This window comes from Lissotriton vulgaris, chromosome 2_1 (assembly GCF_964263255.1).
Source record: "Lissotriton vulgaris chromosome 2_1, aLisVul1.2, whole genome shotgun sequence".
In the NCBI taxonomy this organism is placed as follows: domain Eukaryota; kingdom Metazoa; phylum Chordata; class Amphibia; order Caudata; family Salamandridae; genus Lissotriton; species Lissotriton vulgaris.
The window spans coordinates 1668688632-1668706359 of record NC_141687.1 but is presented as its reverse complement, the minus strand read 5'-3'; the positions used below and the strand labels follow the sequence as shown (position 1 = coordinate 1668706359).

The following is a 17728-nucleotide window of genomic DNA, read 5'->3' as shown; positions in this document are numbered from 1 at the left end:
ACTGCTACTGCACCTGTAAGCCTAGGCAGTATGAGATGCTACTGCACCTTCAAAGTGAACAGCGTTCTGCACACGTGTAGGAATTCGGTATGAGACTGTGACGTCAGTCAAGTCCCCATCTTCCCCTGATTTTCTCTCTGTAAATGAACTTTTATTGTCTCTCTGTAATAGACAAGAATTACTGCTGATAGAAAGGAACCTGCTACCACTATTGCCCTAAGCATGTATGGGACTTCAAGTATGGTGGCTCACTCCTGAGTAACATGATGTAATTTCTTGTGATCTCGTCATAAGCTCAGTGATCATGTGACGTCCGTTATGATGCCCTCATCATCTTGCTCATTAGTCATTTTGAGACACAAAAAATGATTTCTTTGTTGGTCACAATATGTTGGAAAGTATGCATGACATGACGAGTTTTTCATGTGGCTGTCTGTACCTTAGCCTTACCAGCAAATAAGCACACCAGAAAATCTGATTAAATAAAAGCATTAATTTAATTATAAAATTCTACTCTTGAAACACCTACATTTATAGTAAATTACCTAATGCTTAGAAGGTAATTACATATGTCAAACTTTATATTACTTTTCTGAAAGTTTTACAAAATGAGGGCATGATAAAAGCAAGCCTATTTTTATCACCTTTGATTTTGAATCAAGCACTATTTGTTGGGATATGCTCCAAGTAATAAACCCCACATCTTAGGTAATTGTGTACAGCTCTTGATCCTGCCAGTAGTGTGAGCTTGTCTCAAAGATTAAGCCATGTATCAGTAAGTACACAGGGCCGATATAGTGAATGGCTCATTAAATCAGTTATGGTTTCTTTGATCGCTCCATCTTTTATTTGGATAACTGTGATAATTCTAAATCTAATAGATACCGACTAGAGCTGACCACCCAGGATGCATGCACTTGCACAGCTCTGCAGCCACAGGGGTGATAACGTCATCACGCTTTGAATGCAGTGCACGCTTGCTGGACATGTTTTAAGCGTACTGAGCACAGAGCGTACTGGCTGGGATTAAAATGTTTCCATTCAGGCAGTCCATTGGTAGAGCTTTTTGCAATACAAGTTATTTACATTAAATTAGTAAGACCTTAAGAAAAACAAGTTTAAATAACAGAAAAGTCACGTCAGTAGTAGAGAAAAGACAAATGGAGGGCTTACCTATTTTTTGACGGCATTTCATGCTTTTTGTGTGTTAAAATACAAGACTATATTGGCCATCTCGCAGGGAACATAATTCCTTGAAATGTCCGACTGTACGTTAATGATTCCTTCCAAAAATGAGAGGGTTCTTAGCAGTGACGACATGTCAGCCAATAACTCCATGAATTTACAGTCATGCATTTCTATATCCAACCCCATCTACTTTGCTATTTGGAAAGACAATTGTCATGGGACTCATCTTGTACTTCATTGTCCAAGTGTCATTAAATATCCAAATGATCTAGAATACTACGCTGGTAGTCAATGAGGAAAAGTTGTTAAGAGTCTGTCATAAGATGATATTGACACTGTAATGATCTGAAGGTTATTATGATGACAGCTTTTCAGTTGCTATCCCCTACACAGCCGAAGGGGTATAGAAAAAGAAAAGTGCAAGGGACTAGAAGAACAACAAAATAACTTGTGCGGCGGTGACAATGTTGAACAACATATGTTCATGGAAAGATGAGCCATGCAGCGTGCTCATAGATACCAGCTCTACAATTGTTTAGTTCCATAGGGCATTTATGTTCCCACGGAGAACTGATGTATGACTGTAATTCGAATATTACTCTGCATTTTAGTATCCATATACAGGTGCCCCTTACTAACCACAAATACAATTACAACTATTTAAGTAATCAACATGTAGACTTTGTTCATCATGTTAATGTTATAAATTACGGGTTTTGATTTTTATCTATGTCAGAGTACAGGTGAACCCACGTTTAGTTATTAAACAAAACATGTGCAACATTCACATACATGGCTAATCTATAGATATTTTCTTAACCACAAAAACATAATACATTAAGATTACATTAATATGATCAAATACATGTGAATTACATCAATAAAGTCAAACAAAGAGGTTGTTTGAAGATCCTATTTTGTGTCCCAATTGAATCGGTCTGCCAGTCCTGGATGTTTCATGGACACCTGGAAACTCTTATATTTAAAGTTCATCTTGTTTTAATCGCTTAATTGCAATGTAGTCTGTTACTCTCCTTATTTTCATGCTTTTTAGGTCGAGGACTATCGGTTCTGCCGTAAAGGCAGAAACCGGAAGTCGGAGATTTAATGATTCTTAGAGTGCTGCATTTATCCCTCCCTCTTTTTGCTTGTTCTCCATTGGCTGGCTTCCTAAATGGAGGCCAGCCATTGCAGGAGAGAGCCGTCACTCCAAATAGGCTCCGTCTTTTTCAGATTTGGGGGCGTCATTTTTGCTGTTCTTTAGCTCGTGACGTAGTCCGTCACTCAGGACAGCAAAACCACGCCCCCAAATCCGAAAAATATCGGAAGCTCGAGTCCGCCATTTTCCCCCGCAGTCTAGCCTGCACCAACCCGTCCCCTGTGAGGTCGTCTCTTCAGGGACCATTGGGCTCTCCTGCTGCCTTCGCTGAAACCACAGAGCCTGCTTCGCTGACCCGCTGCTGGACCCGCACTTCTGGGGCCGCCGTGAGAACCTAACTCGCTATAAGTCCAGCGGACGGGAGGTCTCCCCGTGCTCCTGCTCGGCAAGGAGAAGAAGCCCGTCCCCAGCCGCCGCCGACCGGAGAAGCCCAGCAGCCCTGCCCGCGGCAAAGAGGAGCCGCCGCCTCCTCAAACAGCCGGTGAGTTGTAGTCTGCCAGAGGGTGGTTGAAGGCCAGGGTCCGGTCTGAGATGCTGCCCGACGGTCCCGGTGTGTGAAGCCTTTCTGAAGCGTGCTCCCGCGCCTCGCCACACCAGCCGAAGCCTCTGGATGAACAGAAAGGCGGCGACAGCTGCAGCGCTATTGTCTACGGGATTACGTTAATAGTTTATACACCATCAAGCTATTCAAAGACTTTGGGCGGCCGTTCTAAGTGGAACTCTGGAGACGCGAGAGTAACGTAATCCCGTTAAGACCGGGTTGTTCTCGGGGGCGGATGGTGAATCAGAAGCTGCTGCGAGGCGGAGTTAGAGTCCAGTCAACTCAGGCCGCCTTGGAGAAAAATCTTTACACCAACACCAGTCCGGTTTACGCAGGCGGTCGGTGTTTAAGGTGACCCACCAGATCAGATAGAAACTGCCTTTTAAACTTCCCTGCCCATCTGTTAGGTTGTAAATCTGACATGCTAACATCGCGTTCGTCAACGCTCTTGGCAGCTGGAGGGAAGGTTGGTAATGAGGGCACACCTGCCAGAGGGGTAGCATCGATGCCACTGCGGCGAAGGTCACCCGCCGCGGCCTCTCCTTCTGTGCCCTCGCCGATCTCGCAAGCCACATCTGCCCTTCCTGTCGGCTTCTTGCTCTCTCTGCCCTGGTTTCCCCCGCCTCTCTCGCTCCCCTTCTGAGCCCCCTGTATGTGTAGCGCTCTCCCCTACGCCCTTGCTTCCTTCACCCCTCTCTGTCTCGTTCCACTTCTGATCCCGTTTGCACATCTCCCTCCTGCTGCCCTGTTTTCCATCAGACCCTCTATTCCGCTCCACTTCTGACCCTGTGTGTGTGTGTGTGTGTGTGTACGTCTCCCTCCCCTAGGTTATGTCTCCCCCTCGCTATCTTGCTGCACGCCTGGCCCCCATGCATATCACTTTATGCTTGTTTCCGTCTCCCCCTCGCTTTCCCCCTCGCTTTTTTCTCCCACTTCTGAACACCTGTGTCTCTCTCTCTCCCCTGTCTCTCTCTCCCCTTATGACCTCCATGCGTGTCTCCACCTCTGCCCCCCTTGTTACCCTCCCACTCCCTATCTCGCTCCACTTCCCTGTGTGTCTCTTTCTGCCCTTGTTTATTTTGTGTTCAGCACTCTGAGTATTCATGTGTTTTCAAGCAGTCTCCCTCAAGTACTTTTTTGCCCCTAGACTCCGTGTTGCTCTCTATCGTATGTGTGCTTCTCCTGACCCCCACCCCTCTTGTTGCACTCACCCGTGTGCTTCTCCACATGGTTTCCTATGTCCACTGTGTTGCTTCCCCCAACCGCACCCTCCTCTCCCCCATTGTTACTTCCCTCACCCTGCCCTTAGTGTTGCTTCTTCCCCAACTTTTACCACCCTGCGTGTTGCGTCCACATCCTGGTTTACTTTCGCATCTCCCAGCCCTCCACAGTGTTGACTTGAGGTTCCATTTTGCTTCTGCCTCTCATTGCTTCCACTTCCTCACTCACTTTTGAGAAAACAAAAAAAGCTTGGCGCATTCGATTTTCCTTATAGTTTACTATCCAAACTGGATTGGGAACTAAAAAGAATAAGCTCCAACACTATTTTGTAGGCACATGTAACTAAACAATTATTTCTGGTTGCTCCGACAGAGGCTTTTTTTTGTTTTAAAAACTTTAACCACGTAGCACAGCATCGGGGATGCTGTGCAGCATAGTTGATAACCATTGGCAAAGCTAATAGGTGCCAATCCTAGTTCAACTTGAGTCTATTGGTGTGCTCCGAGATTTATTATAACTAATGTGCTCTGGTGTTCTATGGACATATTACAGAACGGAGCCGTTTAAAAAAAAAAAAGAGAATGTGGGCACAAGAGGATGATATTTATTTTATAGTTTGTCATATTAACGAAATGGTCATATGTGAAAGATATACATGGATTGAACCTTTCAATCTGGATTGATCCAAATGCACTATCAGTATGTTTGATTCATAAATAATATTCAAATACAAACTTAATCTGTAGCTCAAAAGTCAGTGTTTCTATGACGAAACACACATCGTGTCTTCACGATTTCCATTTTGGGAGATAACCATGGGAAACTTAGTGTGACAGTGAAGAAAGGCACATTTTATTCTACTACATCCCTTCATGGACATCGCATAGTTTTTCATACATCCTGGAAAAATACACACTGTTCAATTTTATATATGTAATAGAATACTTAAACACAAAATTTCACAAACTGGAATAACACCTCCGTAGTTCACAAAAAATAAACACTGAAAAAATTAACCACTATTCGTTACACCCACACATGTTTCTGCTGTTCAAAAAATGTCATAACCCCAAGTCCCCCTCTTCGCTCTCCCACCAATGCACTCAGGATTCCAATTGACAGCACAATCCGAAATTCAATTTGTATTATCAGGTTATGGGTTTCTCACAATGCTTTTCTGCAACTGCGCCTTTTTAAAGGAGTCCATACAATTGTTTTTAACGTACAATTGGGCACATAGTACAAACAATGCCACACCATGCATGTGTTACCTTAAATAGTGGGTAAATCCTATTGAGCTTCAAATAGGTGACTCATGAACATGATTTTTCAAACAATATCTCTCATGCTTGTACCTTAGCTTATTTTATATTATGTGTGTGTGGGAGCAGATTCAGACGTCATGGTTTTGAATATAGTGACATAGAGTGGTGCAAAGAAGAGTCAGTGGCGCAGAGTAGAATGTTTCAGAGTAGAGTACGTCAAGTAAAGTGGTGCAGTGGCGTAGAGTGCAGTGTGCGCTCCGTTTGCAGTAGTGGCTTTCCCGCTTTCTCCGTGATGCAAGCTTTCTATGTTTCCCTGTATCCTGTGAGCTGTTTGTCCCGTCCGATTTGTTAGCGTCACCATCCCGTCGTGTATGGACCACTTTTCCCGGTGTACCCGTGTCCTGTGAGCTCTGTTTGCAGTTGTGGCTGTCCGGCTTTCTCCGTGATGCAAGGACCGGCAGGTAAGCCATTTTGTATTTTTTGCTTACATTTTCTCTTTTTGTGTTTGCTTTCTATGATTCCCTGTGTCCTGTTTGTCCCATCCGATTTGTCTTCGTCACCACCCCGTCGTGTATGGACCCCTTTTCCCGGTGTGCCAGGTAAGCCATTTTGTCTTTCATTTTTTTTATGCTTTGAGATTGCGTTTCAGTTTTCTTATATAGTCTAAAGTTTCAGGTGTGTTTTTATCAAATGTTAGCATTAAATATGATACTGTGACATTTTTTTAAATGCTCTGTAGTTTTGACAAAAGTGTTTTTCTCTTCCCCCACACCACTCTCTTCCCCCACACCACTCTCTTCCCCCACACCACTCTCTTCCCCCACACCACTCTCTTCCCCCACACCACTCACTACGTCACTCTCTCTCACTACCTCTCACTACCTCACTATCTCACTATCTCTCACTATACTACACTCTCTCACTAACTCTCTAACTCACTACTCAACTCTCTTTCTCACAGCAACACAATATCACTACAACAGTAACTATCTCTCACTCTAACACACTACTCAAAATTCACTCTCTCTCTATCTCACTACCTCTCTATCACTATATCACTATATCTATTTCTATCTCACTCTCACTACCTCACTATATCACCACACACTCTCAAAAAATAACTACATCACTCTCTCACTACCTCACAACTTCACTCTCTCTTTCTAAATTACTAATTCACTCTCTCACTACCTCACTCTCAAATACACTAAGTCACTTACACTATCTCTTTCACTACCTCACGATCTCACTACATCACTCTGTTTCTATCTTAATACCTCACAACATCACTAACACTCACTACTTCACTCTCTTTCAATACATCAATCTTTCACTATCGCACTACCTCACAACATCACTCTCCATCACTACCTCACTCTCTATCTACCTCACTCTCTCACTACATCACTCACTCTCTATTTCAATACCTCTCTATCTCGCTACCTCACTCGCTCTCTGCTAATGCAATATGTCTAATGCAATATGTAACACATATGCAAACACTTAAGCTATTAACAATAGAAATGACAATAACATTTACTTAGGGATAAAAAAAATAAAAAAAATAATAAGCAATGCCAATAGCTCTACCTATAATATTGCCGAGACCATTGCATTGTAAATGCTTGTTCTACTGTTTGCTTTGTTCACTTTTTCTCTCCGTTAAACCTACTGCTATGTTTACAGCTAATTGTAATGTTATCACCATAAATCCATCAGGTTAAATCTGCAGGGATCTGTTTCCCTTAGTACAGGGGTCTCCAACCTTTTCACTAATAAGAGCTACTTCTGTTCAGAGAAAATCATACCGGGCTACTAATATTATTACTGTTGTAATAGTGACGGCATCAGGGCAAGATTATATTTATGGACACCATATGCAGGCTTATGAGCAGTGATCACCTAAGTTCACCAGGCAGGTTACCAGCAATAACGTAAAAAGAGGCTCTGTCAATGTGGAATTGTCAATGTGAAATTTTTCTACATGGGTTAAGCCCTTTGTACTAAGGTAATCGTTTTAATAATGTGTACACTCAGTGCTACATGATGGATCTCTAAATATCTACTTAAAATACATTTTGGAAATTCGACTTTTTTTTCTACAAATATCAGCGAATGAGATCTGAAAATACATATATTTTCGTCTCAAATACATGCTTTCAATTTTTGGTATACATATATTATTTCAACCAAACAAATCTTCTGATTGACTAGGCTCGGCTGCACACAGGAGAGCTACTCACAGGTAGTTGGAGAGCTACCAGTAGCTTACGAGCTTCTCGTTGAAGAAACCTGCCTTAGTAGTTTCAGAAGGCCATAAAGATCTCTAAATAATTATAAGTTCCTTTGGTTAGTGATTGATGGACAAGCCCGCCAGGCTATCCTGGCAACAGGCAACCGCTGGGCACAAGACTGTCTTTCTACCTTTCTGGGAAGGCATGTTGGTGGGTAAAATTCAGCCCAACACAGAGGTCAGGGTGGACAGAATGTCCATTAGGTGCACAGGAACTGATTTTTTTAAATTCAAGGAATTGTGTGATGGGTGGCTGTCTTTCTGGTTTTGTGCCGACCTCCCACCCCTGGGCCCAAGACAGTCTTTCTGCCTTTTTAGGGTGGCACATTAATGGGACCCATTCTGCCACTCCAGAGGGGTAGAAAGGCCACTAGACACCAGAAAAAGAATTTTAAAAAAGAGGCAAAAAGACTGTCGGGTGACCAGGGTGTTGATTGAAGCCCAGTGCCAGACAGGTAATCCAAACCCATTCTTTTTCTTACTTTTTTCACTGGTGGGTGTTTCTGCCGTTCCACTCATTTGAGAGGGTAGATTGTAGAAGTTATCCTATATATTCCCACTCGAAGGGGAAGGGGACAGAAAGCCTACCAAACACCAGGGAAAAAATAATAAACAAAATGATGTACAAGCTCGGGCAGCTGCCCTTTTCCCAGTTCCCTAGGCCACAGCCTTTCTCCCAATTCCTCAGGGAGGTAAGCTGGGGCATTAACCAAATATCAGCCTACCACAGGAGGACAGAAAGTCCTTGAGTCAACCAGAGGAAAAAAGTGAGAAAAGGAATGGGTGGAGTGACAACCTGTCTTGGCAGTCCTGTCACTCTCAGGGGAGGCTGAATGGGGTGGTTACCCCCTTTTTGCTTCCCATATTTTAAATCTGCGCTCAAAGAAATCCCAGTTTCCTTTCACTTGCAGTAGGAGATGACAGCAGTATTCGAGCTGTAAGTAGGTTGGCACCTCTGCAACTCTAACAGTCCTGAGAAATTCTGAAAGCTAGCGACCAGGGGGCTCCAGTGGTGTGACTTGAATCAATCCCGCACATTTTCATTCCTAGAATGTCCTGCAAATGTCTAAGAATGGGTCAAAAAGAGAAACATTTCCCCACATTTATGTGACAGAAAGTTCAGATACTTCGAACTAATGGCAGAAATATTACCATCCTGCATGTCCATATGTCTCTCAAGATAAATTATACCCCACATGTGAGGCTGTGCATAATCAGAATAGGTGACTCTACTTAGAGTGATTTCAGGAAAGTAGAACTTTAGCTGTTGGCTGCAAGCTACAGTATTAACAATTACACAAGTATGAGGGAAATTCATTTTTCCCACACACTTTGACATTTATAGGGCATTCTAATTATCCACACCATCTTGGACTGCCCTGGGTGTCTAGTTTTCAAAACTATCTGGGTTTGGTTGGTTTCTCTAGGTACCTACCGGCCCTAGTCCCAATAAGGCAGCCATTCCCTTGGAAAGTGTGTGGACATTGAATTTTCTACAAGCATAATAACAACATTTGCAGGGCATTCTGGATAAGAAAGCTTACTAGGTCCACTCAAGCTACAAAACCCTGGACTTTCCCGGGTGTGTAGTTTTCAGAAATGTCCAGAGAGTGTGGGTGTGCTTAGGTGCCAACCCATCTACCCACATCATGAAAACTGATGTATGTTTCAAGCTAAATTTCTGTTATGCATTTCGGTACATTTCCTGCTCCATGCCATAGGCCTACCCACAGAGGTGTGGTACTGCCATTATCCGGAAAGTATGGAAACACCAATTGATAGGATTTTTGTCCTTCCCTGCAGATTCCCGAACTGTTCACTCACTACATGTGATTAAAAGTCTGTGATTTCACCCCCAGTTTGAGATTTGCCAGGCATTTTTCATATGAAAAAATAGTAGGAGCCATACAAGCCTTACCACCCTTCCCTGAATATCGAGCTTCAGAAATGTGTAGGGTTGGTATTGTTCCTAGGGTACTTGCTGGCCACTGGCCCAAAAACTGCAAGTATCTACACCCACGAAGGATTGCAATTCAGTGGGAAAGTCTTGATGTTTCCACATTGATTTTTGTGGCATTCCCTGGTGCAGGCGATAGGCTCACTTAGACAAGTGAGGTACAGTTTCTACTGGGAGAAGTGTGCTAACACTGAGTAGTAGGATTTTAATCAAGCACCGCAGATTCCATAACCTTTCTTTACAGAATTGTGAGAAAAATCTGTCATGTTAGCCAAAGCTTGACATTTTTAGGACATTCTTGGTAAGAAAACGTAGTGGGGTCCAGGCAAGCCATACCATCTTGGACTCCCCCTACTGTCTACGTTTTTCAAAAATGTCTGGGGTTGGTGCCCTAGGTACTGGCCAACCCCATTTACAGCTGACCCCATCCAAAATAAATCTAATTCAAATAAAAAGTTTTGACATTTCCATGGTGCCTTTTTGGGTGTTTCTTTCCTGTGCAGGAGGCCCACTCACCCATGGGATGCAGAGTAGTAGGTCATTTGTTGTTATTGTTATCATTTTTGGCTACTAACTGTAGAAGACTGGTATGAATAAGCCCCTTTTTATAAACTCAGATTATTTTAGCATATTTTAAAAGGGTGCAGCTTTCCATTTTGCTCGTTTTTATTTCTTTTAATTGTATCTTACATATTGATGAAAATCAAAACTGAAAGATCATTATCAGCTCCAGCTCAGTTGATGGCTTTGGGTATCACATGTTTGTGGACAATTGACACACACTATATATCTATGCAACCGTATGTGTCTGACGGACATTTATTTTGTAGATCTGCAGTCATAAAAATTTTCAGAAGAAAATATTGTCTCCCATTTCTGTTTTTTCCTACATACTTTCACTATTAATTGAATTTCTTTCTTTGTGAGAACCGTGAGCCATCTAAATAAATGACTCCAGCTGAATTCACAAATGCCTGCTTTTCCAAAATGTAGCTTTCTAGGTTCAAGCACGGGTTTCACACCTTTTTCTCCATAAACTGCAAGTAAGTAGAAACTACAAAAACTGGAAATATTGACCACTACGTAGAAAAAAGCGAACATTGGTGAAAAAAACATTTTGAACAACTCTCCCTATTTCTGAAAACGGAGAACAGGTTGAGTTTTTCACAGCAAATATTTTGTAGAAGTGATTGGTAGAGAAGAAACCACTTTCTTGTACACCAATGAGTTCCCATTGTGTGCAAACAATGCCACATTTTGGCTGTTTTCTAGATTCCCTCTAGGTGAATCACAGGCCCTGGGTATCTTGGTAATACCCAAATGTGGGGAAAAAGGGACACACATTTGGCCTGTATATTTTTTGTGAAAAGAAGGTATGAAGCTGTAAGTTTGAACTGCAATTATATTGTTTTTAAATAGGGTTAACATTGGGTATCGGAGTAGGGGGAGCCTTTTCAGCGAAAGGGTTAAAGCCTCTGAATCCGTAGCAAGAGTTTATCGAGAATTTGTGGGGTAGTTAACATTTAATAGTTATTCATGGTGGCATTTCTGCTGATAGACATTCTTAAGACGGAACTGTTTTCTGGAGCGATAGCCTTTAAGAAGGTCTATTTTAGACTCAACCACATGTTCACTTTAGTGAAGAGTAATCTTTGAAAGCGTAAATTCTTCAACTCTAGTTCTGAATAAAATAGAATATAGAGTAGTCAGGATAAAGGAACGGAAATCTGAGCATCTATTTAGGGCAGTGAGGCAAGCAGTATCTCAACCACTGTTATAAGGCCAATGCATCTCTTGTAAAACTGATGTGATATGACCCACGTGGGATAGGGTTAGTTATCATTAATTTGTGTTTTTGCAGAGATTGAGATTAAGCAAGCTTGGATACAAAGCGGGTGTGCATTGTTAAACTAACAGGTGAACATGATGGTCTTTTGGTACTATAAACCTATTCAATTTGTATGAAGGAGAAGCAAGATAAAGATTAGGCAAAAACAGAAGCTAACATGCAGTGGACAGGGCTTGGACCGGGTCTCAATTGGTTAATTATTAGCATATTTCACAGCTCTGGCTACAGGCCTGATACCTGTTTGTCTGGGTTGTGGAGTCGTTGTTGTGGTTAATTTTGTTGGTGACTGTTGACTATTAGAAGAAATGGATGAGATAAAGCATTATACTCACATTTGGTCCCAATGTACAATTATTCTTTTCTTCACTTTAACTTGCAAAATGTACATTCTTGGTAGAGCTGAAGTAAATTTAGGATGGGAGAAAATGCGGGCTAGTGGCTAAGGTGATGACTTTGGGACCTAGGATTGAATTCTCACCTCAGCTTAAGACAGAACAATGTGTATTTCTGAGCAAATCTCTTACTCACCCTTTGTCTAAAATATAAAGATGTGAAATGTCTTTGTGTAAAAGTATATAATTTTAAATCACCTCTTAACAACCCTCTTCATGTACAATTCACTTTTATGTTCATACCTAGGATGATGAGATCTAGGACAATTAACTGTCCAGTTGGATATGATAGTCTTATATACTGTGTTTTGTCAGCTTGAAATGATCTCTTCTTACGATAAAACAGTTGGCTTGGTGTATTTACCATATAAGGAGACTATTGTTTTAGGGTGGTGAGGTCCTGTTGGTAGTGATGCTTATGGTGGTGATCTAAGTTTGTGTAATAACTCTCTTGTTCGAGCTCGACAAGCGAAAGGCTGACGTAGTGGGATGTCTGTTTTGGTGGTGGAATGTTTGGGGAACAAAATATTACATCCTGAGATAGAGGTCTAAAAGCAAAGAAATGATGTGTCTGGTTTTCATCTCAGGACTCCTTTGACAGCAGAACAGTGTTTAGGTTCAGCATTCATCCGAAATCTACTCAACAATGAAAACAGTAGCAGTTTCTGACCTGCGTCTTTGTGTTTTATTTAGGATTCTGATGCAGTAGGTACTGTTTTGGCCACAATAGCTCTGATGCAATGAAGACTTTTGAAGATCTTCCTTCCTGAGTAGGATGGAGCTGATGAAGGATCCCTACTTACGTGAGGTGCTTTGGTTTTCAGGGTGCTGCCGTGCTGCAACATTCCTGTTGCAGGTAAGGCACAGCTGAGATTTTTCACAGCTTAATAAAGTATCTTGGGAGCAGCAGCAATGCATACATGTACTCGTTGTTTACACATCTTTTGGTATTGGTGCCCCTTCTGCCCTTTATGTAAATCTATTGATGAGAGATTAACATAACTTAGTCATGTCAATGAATAAGCAACTCTTCCATTGAGCCAGGGCTCTGTAATATTCTGAGGGTACTGGTAATTTCCGTTCATGATCAAACTCATGTGGAGTTCTAACTCCTTATTTGATAGTCTCTCTGGCACAATCTGTGGAAGGTTAGTTGCTCATTTCCTATTTTGAGATTGGAATTAGTATCCACAAACACGCAGTGCAGCTAGGGAGTGGAGGGTTAACCATACTCTCCCCACATGTTTGTACGTAAAGTCAGTGCATTCGGGCATAGCACCACCCCGGCTGGCACGCACATAGGACAACTGAGATTAAACTTTTACTAGTAAAGTATGATGTTAAAACTGAAGAAGAGGTGTGCACACCACCCCTTGTGATGGTTTTTAGACCATGAAGTGAAAATTGCCTGCGCACTCCTGATTTTATGCTCAAATATTCTAAAGCTAAACTATTTTAACAAGTATGTGTGCTGTTTGGTCTAAGGCAGCCAGCCTATCGAATGAGCAACATCTGGTGGAATCACCACTAGTATACCAAACGCACTACTGTGATAAAGTATTTGCAATGACAAACACTGTGAACCTTGCTTAAATCAGGGTATCCAAAAATCAATTGAGTAGTGCAAAAGAATTAACCAATGTACACTTATTTTGTATAAGATTGACAATTCATTTTATATGTTCATGTATTTGAATATATACAACAAACATTGAGAAATGCACTATTAATTCATTCAAAAATAACTCTGAAAAGAACAACTCTCATGAAACTAATTGACACTTTCACAATTAAACAGAACAGCCCAATGCATTTCGGGAAGACTCCCTTCTTCAGGGGCACTGCAGGAAAAAATTAAGTAAATACATTTCAGTGACAATTTTGTATAATATACGATAAATGCTATTATTGACGCAAATACATTTTTAGGATTTCACTCAACAAAAACAGTTCTAGTTGCAATTAACATGGAGAGATTCATAGTAAAATGTCATGATGGACTTATTAGTAGGTCAAAAACCTTTGTTTGTCAGAAAAATCATGCAATAGAAACCTCCACCAAAGGAAAACCTGGTTGTGATAATATGTGTGAGAAGTTTGTAACATAATTGTTGTATTGTGCAAAATAGAAACTGGAAATGTGAATGCCAAATGCTTTCTGTGTGTACTTACTTGTAAAAGTGTCATAACTTTTACATGGACAAAACCGTCCTAGAACATGTCTGTAAATTCTTAATGTGAGACTGATGCAACCTGCAGGAAAACAAATACCTTTGATTAGGAGAATAACTCCCTAATGAATGAAAAAACCATTGCTTGCTCATAGAAGTAAACTGTTGAAAACCGAATCCTGCTAAGCTGATATTGTTGAAACTATGTAAAATACATTGCCTGCTGTTGCGATGCACAAAATGATGTGAAAGATCATGTATGTGATCCTGTACTGAAAAATATCGGAGTAACTCGTTCGCTTTGCCGACCATGTAATCAGCAAGTTGAAAAACTACATATCATTTCGACACCGGGTGGCTTGAAAGCCACCTCCCCTTGGACTCACCAAAGTGCAAAGCAAGAAGCAGCTTCTGCGCTATGCTTTTGGTTATAAGCAGTATAACAACTCTAAACAAAGAAATTTAAAACTATTGTTAGCGCTAATACTGTTTGGAGATACGTAATTGCTACCGTTAATGTGAATAGTGACAACAAGGTCGACATTCACCAGAGCCTGATTGAACACACGTCCGTATCTAATTGTTCGCTCAATCTTCACCAACTGCCCTCTGTAAAAAAGAGACGCAGTAAATAACTTCACTGTTTGTCAATAAGAGGATAATGCTACGAGGGCTCCGTGCGAGAGCTGCACTTACCGCTAGAACATCGTATAGTTTCTATTCGCCTTAGATCAAGGAGCAAAATGTTTGAACGGAACGCGAGCCCATTTAAACACCGGCGTAGGGCTGCCGGTGCTAGAATAGAAGGCGAAAGAGGACTGTTAGTCTGCGCCATGTTAGAGTACGCAAAGCCGACACGGGCTTCCGTTGACTGGAATAAAACGCGAAAAAGGACTACATGAATGCCCGATGTTGGAGTGTGCCACGAGAGCTTAAACTACCGATGCTAAGAAGAAAAGCAAAGAGGAAGGCGTGAGAGCGTCATGTTGAAGTGACTGAATGTTTATTGTGTCTTCAAGCTGAGACACGGAAAAAATATTTATACATAAGAAAATTTTCCAGAATTGTGTTGCATCGCGATGCAAAAGAAAAATGTAGTGTTGATAACAATAGCTCTGATCTGGAAAACTGATGACTGCGGAAAACGCAAACTGAGAAACTAGACTGGTGATGTGATAGGCTAAACACTGCCTATAGACAAAATAAAAGTGTAAAAACAGAACTGAAAGAAGTGCAGTTTGACCAAAACTATAACAGAAGATGAGAGTAGGAAGAACAAGACTAAATAGTGTGATTATGTCACCCAGTGCTCATCAATGATTTTGACCTAAGAATAACCCCATTTACAAAAAAAGCGCTGAGACATCTGGAACGTAACTAACAGTAATGTACTGTACATTCATAAGAAACATTGTAGCTCAATCCTATCATTGAGCCCATCTGGTACCAAGGTTTGCAGAAATTTTATCCACCAAGCTTCTCTTTGTGCTAAGCTTATTGTTTGATCAGACCCTGGTTTAACTGTAACTATTTCAAGAATGGTAAACCGCAGTTGTGCAATGTTGTGATGATGTTCCAACCAATGTGTTGTGAAATGTGACTTCGCTGATTTGGTGCGTAATGTACTCATGTGTTCCGTGATTCGTATTTTAATTTTTCTTGATGTTTTGCCAACATAAAGAGAACCACATGGACATTTGATGGTGTAAATAACATTAGAACTATTACAGTCCCCATTGTATTTCAAAGTTATTGCTTGCCCTGTATGCAGATGGTGTATTGTGTTGCCTACCATTACATTGTTACAATGCACGCAGTTGTGACATTTGCGCATGCCATGATTAGGCTCGTTCACAATTGTACCCTTGGATGACAGAATATCCTTTATGTTTTTGCTGCGTGTATATGCGAATAAAGGTTCTTCATCATATAGACCTTTGAAGTCTGGCTCTTGTTTCAGTAGTTCCCATCTCGATTTGATTATTTTTTTGATCGCTTGAGATTTAGATGAATACTTGGAGACAAAGACATGTCGTTTGGATTTTTCTTTTACTTTGGAAGATAATAAGATGTTACGATCTTTGGATTCAGTTTTATTCAATGCTGTCGCTAGGATCTCGGATGGGTAACCACGTTCTTCAAATTTTGCTTGTTGTTTTTCTAGGGCCTCTTGTAAGTTAGTGATATTTGAGGTAATTCGTTTGACCCTCAACATTTGTGAGTAAGGTAGATTCCTTATTAACGATGGAGGATGAAAACTGGTATATAGTAGCAAGTTGTTTCAATCTGTAGGTTTTGTATACACCAACGTTTCCAGATTGTTGTTCTGTTGACTTATCAATACATCCAAGTAATGGATTTTTTCTTTGTTGATCTCATATGTAAATTTGATTCTTTCATGTTTATGATTCAAATCTTTGATTGCTTGTTCCAGCATGTTTTTGGAATTCTTCCATACTAGGAAGATATCGTCGATAAATCTAGTGTAAAACACTAAGTTGTTAGACCAAATATCATTACTGTAAATGTAATTATCTTCAAACTGCGCCATGAATGTGTTGCCGCAAGCCGGGGCTCCAGAAAAGCCCATAGAAGTTCCACTGACTTGTAAATAATAGTTATCCTGCCATGTCAGGTAACTGTGTTGAAGACAAAAAATCAACAATTCCAACAAAAATATTTTGTTGACCGTGAGTTCTGGTAATTGTAGTAAAGCCCATTCACAAGCGTCCACTCCTTCTTTAAGAGGTATAGATGTATATAATGAAGTAACATCGATGGTACACATCAACCAGTCCGGATTGTAGTCCTTTTGTACTTGTTGTAGTAGATTTAGGAAATGGGTAGTATCCTTCACATAGCTCCGCCAAGATTGAACAAATTTTTGAAGAAAATGATCTATCAGCTGCCCTGCCGGTGCAAAGATTGAATCACAACCGGACACAATTGGCCGAAAAGGCGGGTTGTTAAGATTTTTATGCACCTTAGGTAGCATGTAAAGTCTGGGTCTTCTTGGATATTGAACTGTGAGAAAGCTCCGTAGTGCTGTTGTTATCCAAGACATGTTTTCAGCTTTTTCCAAAATCTGATTCAAAATTTCTGTGAAGCTATTGGTAGGATCCTCATCCAGTTTAATGTACGTTGTGGTGTCTTCTAGATGTTCGTTAACTTTGTTAACATAGAAGCTTGTATCCATGATAACCAATGCTCCACCTTTGTCTGCCATCTGTATGGTTATTTGTTCATCCATTTGTAGTCTCAGTAAGATGTCCATTTCATCCTTTCTCATGTTAGGCTTGCCACGTGATCGAAAATTTAGTTTAGACAGGTCGTGACGTACCAGTGACTCAAAAGTGTCAATAATTTTGTGTGACACTGGTGACATGAAAGTGCTTTTGGATCTAAATTTCCTCAATTCGGAGTCCGCTGACTCGACATCTGATACAAGAGAACAAAACTGGGTCTTGACTCCTAATCAGCAAGGCTAAGTCAATATAAAGCTAAATCAACGAACAAAGTGCCAGTACTGAACTGAGTAAACATATATTCCACGACCTGTTATGAATAAAGCATAGCAGTCTATTGTGTCATTTGTCACTGATTTAATCAAGTAATTTTTGAACGTTTTCCATTTTTTCAAAACATAGGTTTTTGTGCATATCAGACATATATACAAAATATACAACTGAATA

General features: G+C 40.9%; 1 protein-coding gene across 2 annotated transcripts in view; it reads left to right on the top strand.

The window, feature by feature from the left end:
• Positions 1–17728, top strand: part of PIGV (phosphatidylinositol glycan anchor biosynthesis class V) — a 72663-nt gene that overhangs the window by 11101 nt on the left and 43834 nt on the right. For both annotated transcript variants that reach the window (XM_086957623.1, XM_086957622.1), the window contains exon 2: positions 12559–12721. In XM_086957623.1, the coding sequence (XP_086813749.1) occupies positions 12641–12721 (81 nt within the window). In that variant the 5' untranslated portion in view covers positions 12559–12640. The remainder of the gene's footprint in view (positions 1–12558; positions 12722–17728) is intronic.